The 23738-nt window shown below is 48.7% G+C and overlaps 1 protein-coding gene across 3 annotated transcripts in view; it reads left to right on the forward strand.

Moving 5' to 3' along the window:
- Positions 1-23738, forward strand: part of dgki (diacylglycerol kinase, iota) — a 58023-nt gene that overhangs the window by 20694 nt on the left and 13591 nt on the right. For 2 of the 3 annotated variants that reach the window (XM_010896495.5, XM_010896497.5), the window contains exons 2-14: positions 5333-5441; positions 5882-5977; positions 7194-7268; positions 7490-7546; positions 7629-7694; positions 7798-7866; positions 8753-8869; positions 17839-17913; positions 18001-18096; positions 18224-18306; positions 18410-18470; positions 19420-19533; positions 22049-22174. In XM_010896495.5, coding sequence (XP_010894797.1) covers positions 5333-5441; positions 5882-5977; positions 7194-7268; positions 7490-7546; positions 7629-7694; positions 7798-7866; positions 8753-8869; positions 17839-17913; positions 18001-18096; positions 18224-18306; positions 18410-18470; positions 19420-19533; positions 22049-22174 — 1144 coding nt within the window. The remainder of the gene's footprint in view (positions 1-5332; positions 5442-5881; positions 5978-7193; positions 7269-7489; positions 7547-7628; positions 7695-7797; positions 7867-8752; positions 8870-17838; positions 17914-18000; positions 18097-18223; positions 18307-18409; positions 18471-19419; positions 19534-22048; positions 22175-23738) is intronic. The other variant, XM_010896496.5, reaches the window with a different exon arrangement.

A 23738-nucleotide genomic window follows, 5' to 3' on the forward strand; every position in this document is an offset into this window, starting at 1 on the left:
CTGTGTGTTTGTGTGTTTGTTTGTGTGTGTGTGTGTGTGTGTGTGTATTGTGTGTGTGTAGCTTGGTGGGTTGGGAGAATGGTATAAATAGGCTGAGAGTGGAGGATGAGGGTGGAGGCCAGAGGGAAAGACCCAGGCTTCCTGTCTGCTGAGGCAGGATGGAGCTCCAACACACAGACACACACACACACACAGGTCATCCTCTCTGTCCAACTTCAACTCCTCCCCCTTCAAGCGTGTCCAGGCTGTCATGGTGAAAGCACGTGTTAGTGAGTGTTTGTTTGCGAGTGTAGCTATGTGTCCGCAAACCTGTGCGAGGAAGAGAATGCTTCTGTTATGATAGCAGAAGACCTCGGAAACCAGAGTGTTGAAACAGACAAACAGGTCCCAGCGTGTCCGCTGTTTGGGCTTAAGCATCTCCTCATCTGAATTCACCACTTGCTTATCTCCTGACAACAGCACATTAGTTTTATATAGCTGAAATAATGAAAGATTCAGAGATATGATTCTCATTTTTCTGCCGGGGGAAATTGTGCTGACGAAGCACGCCTCTGCTTCTCTCTCCTGTGCCCACCCCCCATTGTCGGAAGAAAGGAGAAAAGTGTGTTTTGTGCTTTTGAAGTGCCTCTGGTGAGATCTCACAGGAGACCTGAGTTAAGTGTGCGTGTGTACGTGTTGTATTCTGCACGCAGTCTGAACTTGCAGGTGCTTTATTTAAAGTGCTTTGTTAGGGACCGCACGTGTGTGTGTGTGTCCGTCTCTTTATGTCTCATAGCAGCGCTGAAAGGAGAGCAGTTGATCTAATAAGAGTTGATAGTGCGCCTCTCTCTGTTCTCACTGCAGCTGCCTGCCCACACGCCCACTCCCTGTCAGATAGGGAGGGAGGGAGAGATGGAGAGAGTTCGACACTGTATTTAGACGAACAGGGAGGGAAGGAAGTTTCGGGTTACCATGGCAACGTTTTCCTAACCCTCTCCCTGGCTACCCCTGGTCAATCTGTGTGTCTGTCTGTGTGCGAGTACCCGGTGCCTAAGCGTTTTTCTGCTATTGTTTATGTTTGTTTGTGTGTGTCTGAGGTTTGTGGCGCGTTTCATGTTTGTCCTATAATGAAAAACTCTGGACGAATCTCTCTTTCTTCCCTGAAAAACAACTTGAGAACTGAAGCAGTTTGCCGTTCACATTGTGCAAGAGATGTCTTTCATACTCTTGCCGCTTGTAACCTTAGACACTCAAATGTTTTTATCTGCGATTCATTCCGAAGGCTGAACCCCAGACCTGGTTTGACCACCAACACTGACTACGCTCATCTGGGCACACACACACACACACACACACGGATGACCTCACGAAGACGCCCTCACACTAACCACACACACCCAAACATGGAAGTGTGGAAATGTGTTATTAGTATCAGTTCCATGTTCTGTTGTTCTAATTATTATAATTAACTGTTTCTTTTTTAATCAACATTTCAGAAACATAGAAAGTTATGCAGTCAGGCTAGTTCATCTATACTAATAAAGAAGTCGATTTTGACCCTGCTTACACCTTGATGTTCCCTGGTCAGATTGGCCTGCAATGGGCCAGGGTCTTGCCTTATCGCAAACTGTTCCCAGAACAGACTTTCTAGTACCTTTCTGGTCTCAGTTGCCTGTCACTGTCACAGTTGCGTGTGTATCTGTGTGGGGGTGTGTGTTACCAAGAGTGCGTTTCCGTCCGTAGGCGCGGATTAGGGAACACTAGCTGCAGGTGTGTAGAAGCGCTGGACGACCACGGACTGGAGCGTCATCCGTTGAAGGATGATGAAAGGAAAGGCAGGAAAACAGGGGAAAGGACGGAACGACAGAGAGGAAGAACGGAAAGGTAGAAAGAAGAAAGCGTGTGGGTTTGGCCGGTTGCTGGGTTACAGGTGAGTTAGAAAGGTCTGTGCGGGTCGGCCGAGGCGACTGGTTTTGTCCGCAACGGACCAGCTTCTGTTCGGAAGTTAGAGGCCATGCCACTTTTTAAAGGGGCTTCAGTTTTGGGTTCTAAAGCAGTGAGTTAAAAGTGTCATGAGATCACCAAGTCTTTACTGGGAGAATGTATTCGAGGGGGCAACGTGAAAGGGAGAACAGGTGTGTGTGTGCGTGCGCGCGTGTGTGTTGGCTTCCGCGTGCACAGACCTTGATGCTGACACCGAGAGTAGTCTGTGCTCTATAATTACATCTTTACACAGAGGCAACTAGTGCGTGCCGGGATGGTTACTGTAGCAACCATGTCGGGCTGGCTTTGCCGCCACGACTTGTAGAATGGAGAGGAGGTGGCAGAGGAGAGGAGGAGAAAGAAAAAGAGTGGGTTAGGAGGAGAAAAGAGAATGGGAAGAGAAGGAGGCGGATGAGAAAATGTAATTTGAAATGTTTTTTCTTTCTTTTTTCCCACTTGCTTTGGCAATGTAAACAATTGTTTCTTATTCCAATAAAGCCCTTTAAATTTAAATGGAATTAAGAGAGAGAGAGAGGGAAATATATTGACAGTGAGGGAACGAGGAAGAGAGAAAGAGAAAAAAGGGGAGAAGGAGAGGACGAGAAAGGGACTGTGAGAAAGGGAGAGGGAGAGAGAGTGAGAGATGGAAGGAGAGACAATCTAAGAGAGAAAGAGGGGAAGAGGAGGAATAGAGAGGAAGAGTGGGAGGCGTAGGAAAGAAACAGCGACAGCCTGCTTTGTTCACAAGCCTAGTTGCTCAATAATCAGCCAGTGTGAGTCTCAGATTCCTCTCCGGAATTTTCCTTGGTTTAAAATGTGATACACTCGGCAGCAATCAACTCTGGCATCTGTGAGTGTTAATCCCCAGTTCGGAGATTCAGAGTAGTTCATAATGAATATTCACCCACTGTTTTCTGTGTGGATTCATTTGATTTCAAATCACTTCCTGGATTTACAGGACTTAAAGTGAACTGAAATAACCCGGACCAGGGAGTGAATTTCCTAATCTGTTTCCCTTTTCGACTGTCAGCGCATGAGCCGACTCGCTGCAATGTTAAAGCGCCATCTAGCACCATATCATTAGAGTCATCTAAACAAGCTGTAATACCTTGATACTCCCCAACCACTTAGCAGATTACTGTTGTCTAAATTGCAGTGGTGCTCTGAATATCTCTGCCTATCAGTCCATCTCTAGCAATCAGCCTCTCTCTGCCTGTTAGGCTATCCCTGTCTATCAGTTTGTCCCTGCCTATCAGTCTGTCTCTGCCTATCAGTCTGTCTCTGTCTGTCAGTCTATCCCTGCCTATCAGTCTGTCCCTGCCTATCAGTCTATCCCTGCCTATCTGTCTGTCCCTGCCTATCAGTCTATCCCTGCCTATCTGTCTGTCTCTGCCTATCAGTCTGTCTCTGCTTATCAGTCTATCCCTGCCTATCAGTCTGTCTCTGCCAACTGAGGCAACAGGTGTTGTTATAACAGTGAAAGAACACGGTAAATATCTCACCCTCTCTTACTGCTACACACACACACACTTGTCCGTATCGCTCTCCGTCAGTCGGCCAGTCTATCTATCCTGTCAGATCAGCTGCGGTTATAATCATGTTATTTTAATCTACACCACTCAACGCAGTGATAAGCTTTTGCGGGCAGTGTGTGTGTGTGTGTGCGTGCGTGCGTGTGCGTGCATGTGTGTGTGTGTGTGCGTGCGTGTGTGTGGGTGGGGAGTGTGTGTCACTGATTTATCACTTTATCACTGATAAACCAACTGATAAACCAACAAACACACTTAATTTGATAAGCGGTGAGGTTAAGTGTGTTTTGGACAGTGTGGGTTTCGGTGTCCTGGACACTCAAGTTTACAGATCCAGTAGCACCGTTGCCAGCTCTGCACTAAGCCTATACTTTGTTAACTGTGTGTGTCTGTGTTTGTTCTGACCTATGTGGCATGCATCCAACTGTGTGTTGTCACCCCTGTACATCTATTTTTATCTTCCTGGACGTGTGTGTGTGTGTGTGTGCGCGCGCTGCAGCTTGAATTACACAGCCCTGTAAACGGACTCTCTAAGCCTTTGTCACAGCGGTTCATTTTAGACAAGGTCTGAAACTTTCATCAGGGTTTCAGTTTTCTGCTCAACCTGCCCACACACACACACAGACACACACACAGACACACAGACACACACACAGACACACACACTCTGTGTGTTACGTACCGCATAGAACAGATGAGTGAGAGGTTTCTCTATTTCTTTAACCTACCTGGAATGTTCCATTCTGTGTCAGACAGTTACTGATGGACTCGCAGTGACTGTTTACAGAAGCGCTGTTACATATTCTATTACAGCTTTGGGGACGTTGTGGGGAGGTCATTTGTGTGGAGATTGTGGCGAGGTTGTGGAGAAGCTGTAGGCTGTGGGTTGGTTTTGGTTGGTTGTGTGCCAGTTTGTCAGTTTTGTGCGGTGGTAGTTATGACCGATTCAGCTACTTTAGACATTTAGAAGAGAATGAGCCAGACCTTTTTGTACCTTTCCTTCCCTCTCTCCCTCTCTCCCTCTCCCTCTCTCTCTCTACCTCCATCTCCCTCTCTCTCCTCTCTCTCCCCTCTCTTTCTCCCCCTCCACTCATCTCTCTCTACCTCCATCTCCCTCTCTCTCCCTCTACCTCCACCCCATTTCACTCTTCATCTAACTCCTGTTCTTCTTTCCTCTACTTCTCCCTCCACCCCTCTCTTTCTTTCTCCCTCCTGTCCCTCCCTCCCTCTTTCTCCCTCTCTCTTGCTCTCCCTCCATCCCTCTCTTCATCTAACTACACCGCTATCTTTACCTCGCTCTTTCTTTTTCTCTCGGTGTTTCTCTTGATCTCTCCAGATTACTGAGGCTACTGGGTCAGTGTAGCATCTACTTAAAGAGAACACATGTTGACAGCAACAGTGATGTTGCTTGTTTTACCATCCGTTCTGAATCCAGCCTCCTCCTTGCTCCGATCACACAGCCCCTTCTATGTCTGTTCTGAACATTCCCATTCATTGGACTTGTTGCCGTAGGTTTTTCAGTCCGTGTGTTGTAGCCCCATTTATTCGCATTCTACCTTCTGCGCCGCAAGCGTCAGTTTCCCAGCTCTGAATGTATTTCTTCAAAATTAACTGAAGCATATTTTCAGTTCAGTAACGTGGAGCGTGTCGAGACTTGTTGAGGTGCGTGGAAGGAATTGTGATTTAACGATTCCATCACTGACCCGAATGCTTTCACGTTACTGAATGTGCCGCTGTCTGTAGGAATCCCTTCATTTCCCTGATTACGGGTCAAGACATTTGATAATGATGGACTGCGCTGATACTCTGCTAACAGGGAGCGGCATGTGTGTGTTTCTCAGGAAAGCCATCTCGAGGTCGGGTCTCCAGCACCTGGCTCCTGTCCACCACCCCCTGCCTCCTGTCAGCAACGGACCCTCCAAGGAGCTGCGCACGTCTGTCGACTGGAATGTGAGTCATACACACACACACAAATACCCTGAGAACCAAACCGGTTATTACCTGGGGAGCAATAGGTCCCTCTACCCAGGAGACTTCCTTAACGTCATTCCTGCCATTTCCCTCCCTGCAGGATCTCCAGACACACACACACACACACTTTAATGAGCTAACATTTTGGCATTACACAGCACTTAGTGGATGATGTGGTTGTGCTTCGCTTTGTTGGACTTTATGTTTGATCCGCGGACCCTGCAGGGGAGGATCTATCTCAAATATAGGCTCGCCCCCGCACCGAATTCCTACGGATATTTCCGAGACACACACACACACACACACCACTGTGTGGCCACCAAGTGGGTGGGAAGTTCTGACATATTCCTTTGTGTGTGTGTGTGTGTTTTGTCGGCGCGGGTCCACATGTGTGTGGGCGCGTTGGTGTGGGCCTATAGGAGACTGCTTTAAACGGGGACCACCTGTGGATGGAGACCAGTTGTTCGGGAGAGCTGTGCTACCTGGGGGAGGATACGTGTGTGCTAAAGACTGCAGTGAGTACTGTGACAGGGTGGGTGGGAGGGAGGGAGGGAGGGAGGGAAAGAGAGAGAGAGAGAATTAGAATGTAGAAATTCCTTTATTGGCTGCACCTTATTTAAGCTACTGCAACAAAAAAACATTAACAAACAGATGCAACGCACCAACATTCAACCAAAATGTGTTCCATGTTCCCTTTTTATTTTTTTACAGAGAAAGAGACAGCAAAGAGAAGACGGGAAAGAGAGGGAGAGAGGATGAAAGAGAGGCAGACAGAGAGAAATGGGATGGATAGGGCATGAGAGGGAATGAATTACAAGCCAGAGCGATATAAAGAGACAGAGAGGGAGAGAAAGAGACAAAGAAAATACAGGGGGACAGAGAGAGGGAGAGAAAGAAAATACAGAGGGAGAGAGAGAGGGAGAGAAAGAAAATACAAGGGGACAGAGAGGGAGAGAAAGAAAATACAGAGGGAGAGAGAGAGGGAGAGAAAGAAAATACAGAGGGAGAGAGAGAGGGAGAGAAAGAAAATACAGGGGGACAGAGAGGGGGTGAGGGCAGAGTGGGTGAGGATAGGGATGGTGGGTACAGAGTTGGTGAGGATGGAGTGGGTGGGAGCAAAGTTGGTGTGGACAGAGAGGGTGAAGGTAGAGTGGGTGGGGACGGAGTTGGTGGGGACAGACTGGGTGAGGACAGACTGGGTGAGGACATTGCATGTAACGAACAGGTTAAGCAGGCGTCTGTGTTTACCGCGTGTTAAAAGGACACACAAGTTGTTAGTGTGTGTCGGCGTGGACGTTACCTGACATTACCTGGAAGAGTACCTCTAACATCAGCTTTAATATCCCTGAGTGGCGAGGAGACCAGCCACTGTCATTAGGCTCAATGGAATAAAGAGGATGGTATAAACAGGACAGAATATTATCTCTGTTTAGCTTCCCATCTGCCTCTCTTGCTCTGTTTCCTCCTCTATTTCTCTCTCTCTTCCTCTCTCTCATCCCTCTCTCTCTCTCTCCCACCATATGTCGAGTTCTCCTAGCAGAGAGTGCGCTGAATGTGTGTGTGTAGTTTTTCAAACGTCAACAGCGCTTTCGGCGCGACGCAATCAGAGCGGCCGGATTTCTCCGTTTGTGTTCTGTGCTCGCGTGCGATTGAGCGCTTGCCTAGGTGAGGTGTGTGTACGTGTGCGTATCTCACTGCTCTCTCTGGTGTGTGTTTGCCCTCTTTCTTAAGAAGTCCGCCCCCAGGAGGAAGTGTGCAGCCTGTAAGATCGTAGTCCACACCGCCTGCATCGAGCAGCTCGACAAGGTAACACCAACGCCAACCCACTCTACTTGGTCCAAGTTGGCAGGTCCGATACCCACGGCCACCCGTGCGCGCACATGACTTGATGTTTTCTCATGATATTTTAGCCATGAGTCTGAGTGGAAGAGCCTCCCCTGACGCTATACCCTAGCCATTCCTCACTTCTCCATCAGCCCCCCCCCCCCCCCCCCCCCCGTCGCTCATATTCTCTGTCTCTCCCTCAGATTAACTTCCGCTGTAAACCCACGTTCAGAGAAGGAGGCTCACGCTGTCTCAGAGATGTAAGTGTGTTGTTCTGTCCGCCTGTGTGTGTGATAGAGAGCCCTCTGGACGCCTCTTTGACCTCTTTCTTCCCTTCGACAGAACATGTTAAGGCACCACTGGGTCCACAGACGCCGTCAAGAAGGCAAATGTCGACAGTGTGGCAAGGTGACATACGGGCAGACACACCCAGCAATGCGACCGAGCATGCGTCCTGTATGTATGTGCTGTAGACATGACAACCACACGACTAACGCTGTGTTTCTTCTAGAGCTTCCAGCAGAAGTTCTTCCACAGTAAGGAGATTGTGGCCATAAGCTGCTCCTGGTGCAAACAAGCTGTGAGTGGTGTGTCTGTTCTGGGACTGTGTCTGTTCTGGGACTGTGTCTGTTCTGGGACTGTGTGTGTTCTGGGACTGTGTGTGTTCTGGGACTGTGTGTGTTCTGGGACTGTGTGTGTTCTGGGGTTGTGTGTGTTCTGGAACTGTGTGTGTTCTGGAACTGTGTGTGTTCTGGGACTGTGTGTGTTCTTGGACTGTGTGTGTTCTTGGACTGTGTGTGTTCTGGGACTGTGTCTGTTTTGGGACTGTGTCTGTTCTGGGACTGTGTGTGTACTTGGACTGTGTGTGTTCTGGAACTGTGTGTGTTCTGGGACTCTGTCTCTTCTGGGACTGTGTGTGTTCTGGGACTGTGTGTGTTCTGGGACTGTGTCTGTTCTGGGACTGTGTGTGTTCTGGGACTGTGTGTTCTGGGACTGTGTGTGTTCTGGGACTGTGTGTGTTCTGGGGTTGTGTGTGTTCTGGGACTGTGTGTGTACTGGGACTGTGTGTGTTCTGGGACTGTGTGTGTTCTGGGGTTGTGTGTGTACTGGGACTGTGTGTGTTCTGGGGTTGTGTGTGTACTGGGACTGTGTGTGTTCTGGGGTTGTGTGTGTTCTGGGGTTGTGTGTGTTCTGGGACTGTGTGTGTTCTGGGACTGTGTGTGTTCTGGGGTTGTGTCTGTTCTGGGGTTGTGTGTGTTCTGGGACTGTGTGTGTTCTGGGGTTGTGTGTGTTCTGGGACTGTGTGTGCCTTTCACTTTGAGTTAGTGGTGGTACCTATGGACCTGTAACCCTTTCTTTGTTCTCTACTCCCCTCTTCATCCCCTACTCTATCTCTCTGCTCCTCTTTCCTCCGTCCCCCGTCTCCTCCCTTCCTCCTCCCCTTGCCTATTTCCTCTCCTCCCTAGTTCCATAACAAGGTGACGTGTTTCCAGCTGCATCAGATTGAGGAGACCTGTTCTCTGGGGGCTCACGCCGGGGTCATCGTTCCACCCTCTTGGATCATCAAAGTCAGGAGGCCACAGGTAAGAACAAAGCATGCACTTCAGGTTTTACTTTCCCTGTCTTGAAAAGCATTCCCATTCAACACCCTACATCCTCATTACCCAAGCCATTAACGTAACCCTGAACCCTAATTCTGACCCTTAAACCCAACTGTATCCTTTACCCTAACCCTAATCCCTAAACCTGTATCCCTTACCCTAACCCTAATCCCTAAACCTCTATCTTTTACCCCTAAATCTAAACCCTAAACCTGTATCCTTTACCCTAACCCTAATCCCTAAACCTGTATCTTTTACCCTAACACTAAACTGACATAGCCTTTTTCATTATGCTAACTGGTCAAATCTCACCAGATGGATCTCACTTCCCTTGTTCAACAATACTTGTAGACCCTCCAAAAAAGGACACACACACACACACTATCCCTAGAGCACAGGAAGTTCAACAGGCAGACTTCACATGGAATCAAAGCCAAACAGACAGGATTCATGTAGACACACACACACGCTTGAGCACACTCTTTTTATAGACACAGGCACTAAGCTGTGTCTGTCCTTATTAATGTCATCTTCATATGACACCAACATACACCAGCAGCATTAAGAGACGGCTGGGTGTGTGTTTGAGCGCGCTTGGGAGCGTGTTCGTAAACGCACGTAAGTGTGTGTTGTGCAAGCTACGTGCGTGCTCTTGAACTGCTATGAGCTTGCGCAAGTTCCAAGTCAAAACGACGGGTCTGTTGTACGTCGCAGAACTTCAGCGATCGCCTTGAAAACCTGAAAGCAGAGGTAACAGGGAGAGTAGTTACCATCAAGGAGGCTGGTGCTTCTCTGGGGGACATTATCGATGGCTTCACACTTGCCGGAGAGCTGGTCTTTGTTTACGCCCATTCAGCGTAGTTCACACCCTCTTAGGCCTTAACCCCACCCAGCTATTTATATATTCAAATGGGGACACTGGCCTTGTGGTAAACTGGTCTGGTTGATCTCTAATAAAACACATACTATATCAAACCAATCAAAATAAAGAGAACACACAGATGCACTTGATATGTCAGGAATAAACAGTACAGTGAAATGTAAAGCAGGATTCATAATAAATTGTAGCAGCAATGTAAGTGCAGATAGTTTGAGTGCAGGTGGACAGCCACTGAGCCATTTAGCAGTCTTACTGTGCTGATGGACTGGGTTGTCCACATCACCCATCAGAATCAGAAAGACAATGTAAACATAATAGCTATGCATAATCACACACACCTGGATGAATGACCGGTCAATCAGGTATCTTATTATCAAACTAAGTGACTTGCTCACTTTTGTGAAAACTACAGGTGCTGGTCATAAAATTAGAATATCATCAAAACGTTTATTTATTAAAAGTGAAACTTGTATATTATATTAATTCATTACACACACTGATATATTTCAAATGTTAATTTATTTTAATTGTGATGATTATAACTGACAACTAATGAAAATCCCAAATTCAGTATCTCTGAAAATTAGAATATTACTTAAGACCAATACAAAAAAAATATTTTTAGAAATGTTGGCCAACTGAAAAGTATGAACATGAAAAGTATGAGCATGTACAGCACTTAATACTTAGTTGCGGCGTGGCATGGAGTCGATCAGTCTGTGGCACTGCTCAAGTGTTATGAGAGCCCAGGTTGCTCTGAAAGTGGCCTTCAGCTCTTCTGCATTGTTGGGTCTGGCGTACCACATCTTCCTCTTCACAATACCCCATAGATTTTCTATAGGGTTATGGTCAGGCGAGTTTCCTGGCCAATTAAGAACAGGGATACCATGGTCCTTAAACCAGGTACTGGTAGCTTTGGCACTGTGTGCAGGCGCCAAGTCCTGTTGGAAAATGAAATCTGCATCTCCATAAAGTTGGTCAGCAGCAGGAAGCATGAAGTGCTCTAAAACTTCCTGGTAGATGGCTGCGTTGACCTTGGACCTCAGAAAACACAGTGGACCAACACCCGCAGATGACATGGCACCCCAAACCATCACTAACTGTGGAAACTTTACACTGGACTTCAAGCAACGTGGATTCTGTGCCTCTCCTCTCTTCCTCCAGACTCTGGGACCTTGATTTCCAAAGGAAATGCAAAATGTACTTACATCAGAGAACATAACTCAGCAGCAGTCCAGTCCTTTTTGTCTTTAGCCCAGGCGAGACGCTTCTGACGCTGTGTCTTGTTCAAGAGTGGCTTGACACAAGGAATGCGACAGCTGAAACCCATGTCTTGCATACGTCTGTGCGTGGTGGTTCTTGAAGCACTGACTCCAGCTGCAGTCCACTCTTTGTGAATCTCCCCCACATTTTTGAATGGGTTTTGTTTCACAATCCCCTCCAGGGTGGGGTGATCACTTTTTTCTACCACATCTTTTCCTTCCCTTCGCCTCTCTATTAATGTGCTTGGACACAGAGCTCTGTGAACAGCCAGCCTCTTTAGCTATGACCTTTTGTGTCTTGCCCTCCTTTTGCAAGGTGTCAATGGTCGTCTTTTGGACAGCTGTCAAGTCAGCAGTCTTCCCCATGATTGTGTAGCCTACAGAACTAGACTGAGAGTCCATTTAAAGGCCTTTGCAGGTGTTTTGAGTTAATTAGCTGATTAGAGTGTGGCACCAGGTGTCTTCAATATTACTGAAACTTTTTGCTGATATTCTAATTTTATGACCAGCACCTGTATGCAAACATGATAGCTGTTCAAAATCACACACACCTGGATGAATGACCGGTCAATCAGGTAGCTTATTATCAAACGTGTTCACTTTTGTGAAAAAAGGTTTCTACCCAACTGTCACGGCTTCGGGGTTTGAGGAGCAAGGAGGAGCAGGAGAAGGCGTGGTGGAAGGTTATTTAATAGAATCCAATCGAACATATACAGCTTCACAAAGCGTAGCACAGCTCTACAAACAGGTAGAGACAATCACACACAAAGACAGGGGGAGCAGAGGGAACATATATACCGGGGGAAACAGCGATGATGAGGAACAGGTGCACTAAACGAGACACAGGTGAAATGTATGATGAGACGGTGGTGTCAGAAGGCCGGTGACGTCGACCGCTGGGGCCCGCCCACTGCAGGGGGAGGTGAACCAGCAGAGGTCGCAGTTGTCACAGTACCCCCCCCCCTGACGCGCGGCCCCAGCCGCGCGACGACGCCGGCCTCGGGGCCGACCCGGGGGGCGCGGAGCAGGGCGGTCCGGCCGACGCTGATGGAAGTCGCGGACAAGGACGGGAGCCAGGACGTCCTTCACCGGAACCCAGCTCCGCTCCTCCGGGCCGTACCCCTCCCACTCCACGAGGTACTGGAGGCCCCCCGCCCGGCGCCTCGAGTCGACGATGGAGCGGACAGAGTACGCCGGGGCCCCCTCGATGTCCAGAGGGGGAGGGGGCACCTCCCGCACCTCACACCCCTGGAGGGGACCATCCACCACCGGCCTGAGGAGAGACACATGAAACGAGGGGTTGATACGGTAGTCGGGGGGAAGGCGCAACCGATATGTTACCTCGTTGACTCTCCTCAGGACTTTAAAAGGCCCCACAAACCGCGGGGCCAGCTTCCGGCAGGGCAGGCGGAGGGGCAGGTCCCTGGACGAGAGCCAGACCCGGTCGCCCGGCCGATACACCGGGGCCTCCCCGCGGTGGCGGTCTGCAGAGGTCTTTTGACGGCGGACAGCGAGCCGGAGGCGGGATTGTACTGCCTCCCATGTGCCCGCTGCCCGCCGGAACCAGTCGTCCACCGCAGGGGTACCGGTCTGGCTCGGCGTCCACGGCGCCAGGACCGGCTGGTAGCCCAGGACGCACTGGAAAGGCGTCACTCCCGTGGAGGAGTGGTGCAGAGAATTCAGTGCGTATTCCGCCCACGGCAGAAACTCTGCCCACTCCCCCGGCCGGTCCTGGCAGTAGGACCGGAGGAACCTACCCACTTCTTGATTGACCCGTTCCACCTGCCCGTTGGACTGGGGATGGTAGCCCGAGGTCAGGCTGACCGAGATCCCCAGGTGCTGCATAAATGCCTTCCACACCCTAGACGTGAATTGGGGACCCCGGTCAGACACGATGTCCTCGGGCACCCCATAGTGCCGGAAGACGTGTGTAAACAGGGCCTCCGCGGTCTGTAGGGCAGTAGGAAGGCCGGGCAGGGGCAAGAGGCGGCAGGACTTCGAGAACCGATCCACAACGACCAGGATGGTGGTATGGCCCTGGGAAGGGGGGAGATCAGTCAAAAAATCAACAGAAAGGTGGGACCATGGTCGTTGTGGAATGGGCAAGGGGTGCAACTTGCCCACAGGTAGGTGCCGGGGTGCCTTACTCTGGGCGCACACCGAGCAGGAAGAGACGTATACCCTCACGTCCTTGGCTAAAGTGGGCCACCAGTACTTACCGGCCAGGGCGCGCACTGTTGGCCCGATGCCAGGATGACCGGAGGAGGGAGATGTATGCGCCCAGTAGATGAGGCGGTCGCGGACAGACGCCGGCACATACGTACGGCCCTCAGGGCATGTGGGCGGAGAGGGCTCGTCGCGCTGCGCTCGGGCGATGTCCGCGTCCAGTTCCCATACCACCGGTGCCACGATGCATGACTCCGGGAGCACGGGAGCATCATCCACAGGCCTCTCCTCCGTGTCATGCTGGCGGGACAGCGCGTCAGCCCCGACGTTCTTACTCCCCGGCCTGTAAGTGAGAGTAAACACAAACCGGGTGAAGAACATAGCCCACCTTGCCTGGCGAGGGGTCAGCCTCCTCGCTGCCCGCATGTACTCCAGGTTCCGGTGGTCAGTCCAGACGAGGAAAGGGTGTTTAGCCCCCTCTAACCAGTGCCTCCACGCCGACAGAGCTCGAACCACGGCCAGCAGCTCACGATCACCAATGTCGTAGTTCCGCTCCGCCGCACTGAGCTTCTGGGAGAAGAAGGCACAGGGACGGAGCGTGTTACGACACCCCGTCCGCTGGGAGAGGATGGCACCGAGCCCACAATCGGACGCGTCCACCTCCACGATGAACTGGAGCGACGGGTCGGGATGGGCCAGGACCGGAGCGGTGGTGAAACGGTGTTTCAGTTCCACAAACGCCCGCTCCGCGTCCACGGTCCACCTCAACCGGGTCGCCCCCCCCTTCAGAAGGGAGGTGATCGGAGCCGCGACCTGGCTAAAGCCCCGGATAAACCTCCTGTAGTAATTAGAGAAGCCTAAGAAACGTTGCACGTCCTTGACCGTGGTTGGGGTCGGCCAATTACGCACGGCGTCAATGTGAGGCTCCTCCATAGCCACACCTGTGCTGGAAAAGCGATATCCCAGGAAGGACACAGACGACTGGAAAAACAGACACTTCTCGGCTTTCACGTACAGGTCATGCTCCAGCAGTCGAGCCAGCACTCTGCGCACTAACGAGACATGTTTGGCGCGGGTAGCAGTGAATATCAAGATGTCATCAATATACACTACCACTCCTTCGCACAACAAGTCCCGGAATACGTCGTTGACGAAGGACTGGAAGACTGAAGGAGCATTCATCAACCCGTACGGCATCACTAAATACTCGTAATGGCCAGATGTGGTACTAAAAGCGGTTTTCCACTCGTCTCCTTCCCGGATACGCACCAGGTTATAGGCACTCCTGAGGTCTAATTTAGTGAAAAAGCGGGCCCCGTGCATCCTCTCCACCTCCGCAGAGATCAAAGGGAGAGGGTAGCGGAACGGAATGGTGATCTTGTTCAGCGCCCGGTAATCGATGCACGGGCGCAAACCACCGTCCTTCTTTTTCACAAAAAAGAAACTCGAGGAGACCTGTGACTTGGAGGGCCTAATGTATCCCTGTTCCAACGCTTCCGTAACGTAGGCGTTCATAGTCTCCGTTTCGGTGCGAGACAGTGGATACACGTGACCCTTCGGGAGTGCGGCTCCGTCAACGAGGTCTATCGCACAATCCCCCAGCCGGTGTGGTGGCAACACAGCAGCCTTGGCTTTGGAGAAAACCGTAGCCAAGTCCCTGTATTCGGGGGGAATGGGCACGGCGGGCGCACTGTCTGGACTCTCCACCGAGGTCGAGCCAACGGAAACACCCAAACACCTACCCTGGCACTTCCGCGACCACCCCGACAGACGTCGACTAGACCAGGAGATGACGGGGTCGTGTAGGGATAACCAGGGGAAACCTAAAACTATTGGGAATGTGGGTGAGTCGATTATGTGAAAGGATATGGTTTCACTGTGTCGGTTGTCGGTAACCAAGAGGAGGGGAACAGTGCAACTCGTGACCAGACCTGACCCTAGTGGCCGGCTGTCTAGAGCTCTCACGGGCAGGGGGGTGTCGAGGGCCTGGAGGGGTATGCGTGACCGCAGGGCAAAAGACTTATCCATGAAATTTCCGGCTGCGCCTGAGTCTACCAGCGCCTTACACCGGGAGAGCCGCGGAAAGCCGGGGAACCTAACAGGGACAGTGCACATAGAGAGGGAAGAGGTTAGTGGTGAATGTGCATGTGCTACCTGGGGTGATGCGGAAGTGCCCTGCCTGTCACCTCTTGACTCGGGGAGGGAGGTGCGGTGCGGCGCGGTTGTACGGCCTCGTTTCCTCTTGGAGGCACTCCGCACCTCTCCTCCCCTACACCTGCCCGACAGCGCAGCCGCCCCCAGGGCCATGGGGACGGCGGCGTCTGGTTGGCAGGGTGGAACGGGCGGGCCTCTTCCGGGACGTCCTCGGGCAGCTAGCAGGTTGTCGAGACGGATGGACATGTCCGCCAGTTGGTCAAAGGAGAGGGACACGTCTCGACAAGCCAGCTCCCTCCGGACGTCCTCGCGAAGGCTACACCGGTAGTGGTCGATCTGAGCCCGCTCGTTCCACCCCGATCCCGCTGCCAGGGTCCGGAACTCCAGAGCGAATTCCTGCGCCGATCTCGTCTCCTGCCGTAAGTGGAACAGTCGTTCACCCGCCTCTCTCCCTTCGTGTGGATGGTCGAACACGGTTCGGAAGCGGCGGGTGAAATCGGCGTAGCTGCCCTGGGTGGGCTGCTCGGTGTTCCAGACGGCGGTGGCCCACTCCAGGGCTTTTCCGGATAGGCAGGAGACGAGCGAGGTGATCTTCTGAGCCTCGGTCGGCGCAGGGTGCATCGCCTGGAGCGCGATGTCCAGTTGTAGGAGGAATCCCTGGCAGCGGTCCGCCGCCCCGTCGAAGTCCCTGGGCAAGGGGAGATGCAGTGCCCCCATGCTAGGCGGCGAGGAAAGGGCAGGCGGAGAAACGGCCGGTGCTGCGGGGGTCTGCTGGCTCAGCTCTAGGCGCTGTACCGCTTTCAAGACGTTGTCCATTGCCGCGCCTAGGCTGGCCAGCATTGTTGAATGTATTCGGACCGCCTCCGCAACACCGACCTTGCCTGTGGCTCCTGTAGGCTCCATATCCTTGCTGTATTTCTTAGGTGTGTGATTCTGTCACGGCTTCGGGGTTTGAGGAGCAAGGAGGAGCAGGAGAAGGCGTGGTGGAAGGTTATTTAATAGAATCCAATCGAACATATACAGCTTCACAAAGCGTAGCACAGCTCTACAAACAGGTAGAGACAATCACACACAAAGACAGGGGGAGCAGAGGGAACATATATACCGGGGGAAACAGCGATGATGAGGAACAGGTGCACTAAACGAGACACAGGTGAAATGTATGATGAGACGGTGGTGTCAGAAGGCCGGTGACGTCGACCGCTGGGGCCCGCCCACTGCAGGGGGAGGTGAACCAGCAGAGGTCGCAGTTGTCACACCAACTAACAGGATCAGAAATGTTAGCTAGCTGGTAGGTTAGCATCATTACCTAGCTAGCTAACATTAACAGTAACGTCAGTAGCTATAGCTAGATAACTAGCAAGGCAAAGGACTTTGACAACTTTCTGAAAAGGAATTATCTGTAGCTAGTTAGCAAACATTAGACTTACCCGTACACATGTTAATGTTTTGCGACAGACGGAATATCTCTCATTCTATGCAAAATCCTCTATCGTTTCTATTTGGTCTGTTGACTCAAAGCAAGAATCTGTGCATCTTTCATTTTCTTAATCGTAGATTCCATGGTTGTCCTTTTCTTGTAAATGTAATCCATGGACAGTTGTTTCATACAAAACGAGCCAGTGTTTTCCTTTCATCCACTGGCATTGCAATGAAATGCCTACATTTTGCCTGGAAGTTTCGTACAGTATCCAAGTCAAAGTCATCTGATTCATCTTCTGAGTCATGGCATTATTGTCCTCCAAAAAGTAGTATCTCACAACTTGTTCCCACTGAGATTTTTTGATAAAACCAACTAAATTCAGGGCAGTGATGTGGTTCACATCTGTAGCATCGCGATTGCAGTTGTCCACTTTTGAAAAACCCCAGGTAGTAATTCAACTGAACAACTATGGGTGTAATGACAGAAACCTGTGATTCAGCAAACCAATCAGAACTCATTATGTCAGCATGTGCAGCCCCTTCATTATCTAAGCCATTTATGTCTAGGAGGAAAAGTCCTTTTGTTTCCTGGTTAAACAAGGGTTTGCATTTTACATTTTATTCACATTTACACTTCGCGTGCTAGTTTGTTATTAACTACCATTAAAGTTCCAATTTCAAGAAGGCATTTCTGTTAAAAATACAAAATATCCTAGAACATGTTTTTCTTCTTACAAACTTCTCTCCTGGAAAGTAGGGACATGCGACATAAGCCCATTTTCCTGAATTCTGTCACATATTTGCCCTTAACAGATTTCAATTAATTCCTAAACACAGTAGTAATAAAAGCCAGTTGCGCCAACAATGTCTTGACTCCAGAGTTTCAAAGAGACACTTATTACTGCTTTCAGGACAGACATCACATTTAGAATGGAAAGTGTAGGAGTGTTAACAGGTTGAGCTGTCAGACATATTAGGTCTTCTTTGTGTCTTTATGTTTCTATCTCTGTCGCTCTCTCTCTGTTTCTCTGTCGTCTCACTTTCTCTCACTGTGTCCACATTAACAGAGCTCGTTCAAAAACTCGACCAGGAGGAAAAAACGCACATCGTTCAAAAGGCGAAGCAGTAAAAAAGGAACTGATGTGAGTTGTATTCTGTCTGGTGAGTTTACATGCTTCCTCTATTTACTTCGGGGTAGGCTTTCTGTAAAGTTTGTCTTTCTCCATTAGGAGTCAAAATGGCGTCCATTCATTCTGAAGCCTCTTCCATCCCCGCTGATGAAGCCTGTTCTAGTCTTTGTCAACCCCAAGAGCGGAGGCAACCAGGTAAGTTTACTGACATCTGACCTTTACCAATGAGAATACTAAACCCCACCCATGTTCAGCTTCTTCCGACCATATACCCTGACCCTCTCTAACTCCCTCTCTTTTTCCCCTCCCTCTCGCTTCTCAGGGTACCAAGGTCTTACAGATGTTTATGTGGATCCTAAACCCTCGTCAGGTGTTTGATCTTTCCCAGGGAGGGCTGAAAGAGGCGTGAGTACTACACTATACACCCCTAATAACTATACACTACAGGCCTAGTCACTACACGCAACAACCCTAGTAACTACACACCTCTGTGCTTCTGGTCTGCCAGGTTGGAGTTGTACAGGAAGGTGCCAAACTTGCGGATCTTGGCTTGTGGCGGAGACGGGACGGTGAGAGAATCAGTGTCGATTCAATGTCCATACAGAGGCTCTCTATCTATCTCTAATGAGCCTGTCTGCCTGCCTGTCTTTTGACTCTTTCTGCCTGTCTTTCTCTCAATCAGTTGGTCTGTCTGTTTTTTGTCTCTCTGTGACTGCAGTGGTAGCTGGATAGCTAGATACGGTGCAATGTTACTGTGTGAACACAGCACCCCCTGGTGGGAACCCATATACACAGACACGCACACGTATTCTATCCTTGAGGGGACCGGAAACCTAACCTTGACTTACAAATTAATGTTCCCTAGCTCTAAACCTTACCCAAACCTTAACCTCAATAGCCTAAAGTGTTAACCCTGCCAAAACTTAACCCTAACCTCTAAACCTTAGTAGTAATGCCTTAACCTGAAAGTAACCCTGATTTTAACACTATGACCAATTAAGTAGTTAATTACTTAAGTAGGTTTCACCCTAAATCTAACCCATCAGACAGAAATTGTATTTTTCCTACTGGGGACCTGCCAAACAACAAACGTTTGGGAACCGATTTGTTAGGTTTTTCTACCTTTATCTGGGAATCTTAGACCTGGATAACACACACACTCAAAAACCAGCCATATATAGGCACAAATAAACGTAATTTAAAAAAATGATCAGGACTCACTACATCCATTTCACCCATCTAAACAGGTAGCCTTATGGTTGGAACATCTTTCTATTGATCAAATGTTTGCTAAATCAAATCCTTGAGCAGGGAAGGTAGAACATTTGACTCTGTCCCTGAGCAAGACATTTAACACAAATTGGTTTCTGGGCACTCAATGTGATTGTGCTTTGGGGAGGTCAGGTTAAAAGCATACATTTTTGTTGGCCCTGGTGAGATATTGAAGACTCAAATAATGTAATCTCCTCTTTCTTTCTCTCTCTCTCCATTTATGGTTGTCACTCTCTCTCTCTTTAGGTGGGGTGGATCCTGTCCGCACTGGATGAGTTAGGAATGACCCCCCACCCCCCTGTAGCAGTACTTCCTCTGGGGACAGGAAATGACCTCGCAAGGACCCTCAACTGGGGAGGGGTAAGCTTTCTGTTTGCGTGCAGATGTGTGTGTGTTCGCCAGGGGCACGCAAGCGTGCTTGTCTGCTCTTCTATCTGTGTGTGTGTGTGTGTGTGCGCGCTGTTGTCCTCCATACGTCCCCTATCATCCCGTTAAATAGCGCACTGTCAGCGTGGTAGATCCCGCCCTCTCTGCCCTTGCAGAGACAACGCATGGGTTTATCGCCGCCGTTGTTTCCCGTCCCCTTAGTCAGTGTCCTCCGACAGCTGCCACTGTCTGTTTACCACCGTCAGCATTCCGCCGGCTCGCTCCTTTTGCCCGCACCTGCAACGGCTTCGCCATGTGTCCGAGTAGGCAAGAGCTCTGCCGTGATCTGTGTGTTCTCTGAGACAAAGGCTGATTGGCAAGTTTGCGTGACCCTTGAAACAGCGTTTCGCACACACAATTGCCTGAGTAATTGTGTGTAAAGGTATGTGCCTCTGGGTGTATTTTGGGATATGAAATAATTACCTTTTAGGCTAATTAGACTCCTCAGGAAATAAATGAGGTCTCTGACCCCTGAAGAGGGAAGAATAGAGACATGGGAGAATAAGAGAACAGGGCACTTATGGGCTCATGGGTAGTTCATTGGTTGTGAGCATGAAGGGTTATTAGCCATAAGAGTCATTTAAGATGCTTAAAGGAGGAGAGAAGAGTATGGAAACAAGCAAGCCAGAAAGCCTATAAAGGGGATAATATTTTGTCAGAATAGAATGTTTGCTTATTAAAGGCATAGTTCACCCAAAAGTAGCAATGTGGTTTTACAGCAGTCCATGTTACAGTGTAGATTCCCAGACATGGTTTCCTGAGATATTTTCCTCTGTCACTTTTCAAAAATGGTGCCAGCACAATAAAACTGACGCTAGATGGCTGTCATACTAGATCCGTAGACTATAAATACCAACAGATATCCAACAGAATACCAAAGAGATTAATCAGTCATGCACTTTATAATACTCCAACAAAAGAAGAGAGGAATCCAAGGCATCAGAATATTTAGGATTATTTAGGTTGATGGTGATTTAGTGAGTGGCCACTGAATATGATGCTGTATAACAGTAATAGTTATTACTGGACGAGGCAAAAACAAATGACACTTATTGGTTGAAAAACCCTTCATTGCTCTGTCAAAGTGTCTGTGTGTGTGTGAGTGTCTGTGTGTGCATTTGTGTGCGCGCGTATGTGTTTGTGTGTGTGTGCGCGCACATGTGTTTGTGTGTGTGTGTGAGCGTCTGTGCATGTGTGTGTCCACCAGCCTGGCAGCGTAGGCAGTAAACTGTCAGACCTCTGTGTCCTGGATATGCCAGTCATTCTCTACCAATTGAAATGCTATTATTTTCATATTACCATTTCTATTAGGGATACAGTCCATCCATTTCTCTCTCTCTCTGACTCCCTCTGTCTCCCTCTCTCTCCCTGTCTCTCTCTGTCTCTGTCTAGGATTTTTGTAAGAACCTTTGTCTGTGTGGGGTTTTAACCTGTCTGTCTTTTTTAACCCTATCTGTTTAGGGTTATAATCTGAGAAATCCTTCTGTTTTTGTGTAGGGTAATAAGCATTCTGTCTGTGTGTGCAAGGGTTATAACCTGTCATTCTTCCTGTGTAGGGTTATATATATTTGTAGGGTTCAATCATGTCTCTCTCTGTTGGGGGTTATAACCTGTCCCTCTCTCTGTTAACCGTTTGACGCGTACGGTCACACCAGTGTGATCAGGCTAGAGTGGTCCCTGAAGCGTACTATCACACTGGTGTGATTAGAAAGTCATGTTTAGAACGTACCATTAGCATGCCTAGCTACAAGTAACGTAACAATGGCTGGTAAAACCGCACTATTATTTACTCAAATTTAGCTCAAACAGTGTTTATAACTTTATTTCCTGATTGTAATTGTTTCAAGACCACACTAAGATATTAACCAGGTAGAAAGCATTCAAATTGGGACAGGCAGTGTTACTTATGTACCAACAGACAGCCAACACTAGTACACAAAAACAAATTATATTAGCGACTACTACCGATCAAAACCATTGCAAAAACTTTGTAGAAGTTACGTTACCCGTTGTATGCATTTTATATAGTTTATTCATTTTCACTGCACTGAATAACTGGTCACGATTTGTTAGCTAGCTGGCAGCTGACGTTTGCTAGCGGTTAGCTGACGTTTTCTAGCTAGCTACAGTTATAAATCAACCAACTTTTGCAGCTCTTAGAATTCGAGTCAACGACAGAAGCTTGCAATGCAATGCATGTAGTGTTCCTTACCTAGCAAGGTGACTGTTCAAATGCTGGCGTGAGTTCAAATGCTGGAGAGTAAGGAATATTTGAAACTCACATGTGAAAAGGTTAATAGTTTTAACATCTCTCTGTAGGGTTATAGCCTCTGTCCATAGGGTTATAACATTTCTCCATAGGGGTATAACATCTCTCCATAGGGTTATAACATATCTCTGTAGTGTTATAACATTTCTCTGTAGAGTTATAATCTCTCTCTGTGTGTAGGGTTATACAGATGAGCCGGTGTCCAAGGTACTATGTCAGGTGGAGGATGGCTCTGTGGTGCAGCTGGACAGATGGAACCTTCAAGTGGAGAGAAGCCCCGCCCAGCCAGAGGAGGGCACACAGAAGGTCAGTCTGTTATCGGACGTTATAGGTCATGGGATGGCGTGAATGGGTCACAGGCGGTAACAGTGGTAGTATGACTGTCTCATGGAAATACAATTAGGTCCGGAGATATTTGGACACTGACACAATTTTCATAATTTGGTTCTGTACGCCACCACAATGGATTTGAAATGAAACAACCAAGATGAAATCGAGAATCCTTTGCAGGCATTGACAGCTTGAAGTCTGGAATGCATGGACATCACCAAACACTGGGTTTCCTCCTTTGTGACGCTTTGCCAGGCCTTCAATGCAGCTGTCTTCAGTTGTTGTTTCTAAAGTGGGTCTTTCTGTCTTAAGTCTTGTCTTCAGCAAGTGAAATGCAAGCTCGATCAGGTTGAGATCAGGTGATTAACTCGGCCATTGTGGAATATTCCACTTCTTTGCCTTAAAAAACTCCTGGGTTGCTTTTGCTGAATGTTTTGGGTCATTGTCCATCTGTAAAGTGAAGCGCCATTTCAATCAACTTCGCTGAATTTGGCTGAATATGAGCAGACAATATGTCCCTATACACTTCAGAATTCATCAGGCTGCTTCTGTGTTCTGTCAGATCATCAATAAACACTATTGACCCAGTGCAATTGGAAGCCATGCATCCCCATGCCATCACACTGCCTCCACCGTGTTTTACAGATATTAAAACAGTGGAGGCAGTGTGATTTTACATCTGTGTCCTCCATGCTTTTTTCTTCCCATCATTCTGGTAAAGGTCCAAAGAATGCTGTTCCAGAACTGGATGGCTTTTTAAAATGTTTTTGGCAAAGTCTAATCTGGTCTATTCTTGAGGCTTATAAACAGTTTGCACCTTGTGATGAACCCTCTGTATTGGTTCTCGTGAAGTCTTCTCTTTATGGTAGACTTGGATAATGATATGCCTACCTCCTGGAGAGTGTTCTTCACTTGGCTGGATTTTGTGAAGGGGTTTTTCTTTTCCAGGGAAAGGATCCTATGATTATCCACCACTGTTGTCTCCCGTGGACGACCAGGACTTTTTGTGTTGCAGAGCTCACCAGTGCGTCCTTTTCTCTGAATGTACCAAACTGTTGATTTGGCCACTCCTAATGTCCCTGGTATTTGTCTTATTTTAATATTTTTTGCAGCCTAAGGATGGTCTGTTTCACTTTCATTGAGAGCTCCTTTGACTTTCATGTTTTGGTATCACAGCAACAGCTTCCAAATGTGAATGCCACACCTGGAATCAACTCCAGACCTTTCACCTGTTTAATTGATGACCAAATAACAAAGGAATAGCCCAGACCTGTCCATGAAACAGCTTTTGAGTCAATTGTCCAATTACTTTTGGTCCCTTGAAAAAGTAATTGTAAATTGTAATTAATATGTAATTCCTAAACGCTTCCTCCAATTTGGATGTTAATACTGTCATATTAAAGCTGACAGACTGCGCTTTAAGCCCATATTCATTATTTTACTGTAACTTGAATATATTTGGTAAACAGCCAAAATAACAAAACTTGTGTCGGTGTCCAATTATTTCCAGACCTAACTGTATTCTAAAGTCTCCTCCCTG

Source organism: Esox lucius, chromosome 23 (assembly GCF_011004845.1).
Source record: "Esox lucius isolate fEsoLuc1 chromosome 23, fEsoLuc1.pri, whole genome shotgun sequence".
Taxonomy (NCBI): domain Eukaryota; kingdom Metazoa; phylum Chordata; class Actinopteri; order Esociformes; family Esocidae; genus Esox; species Esox lucius.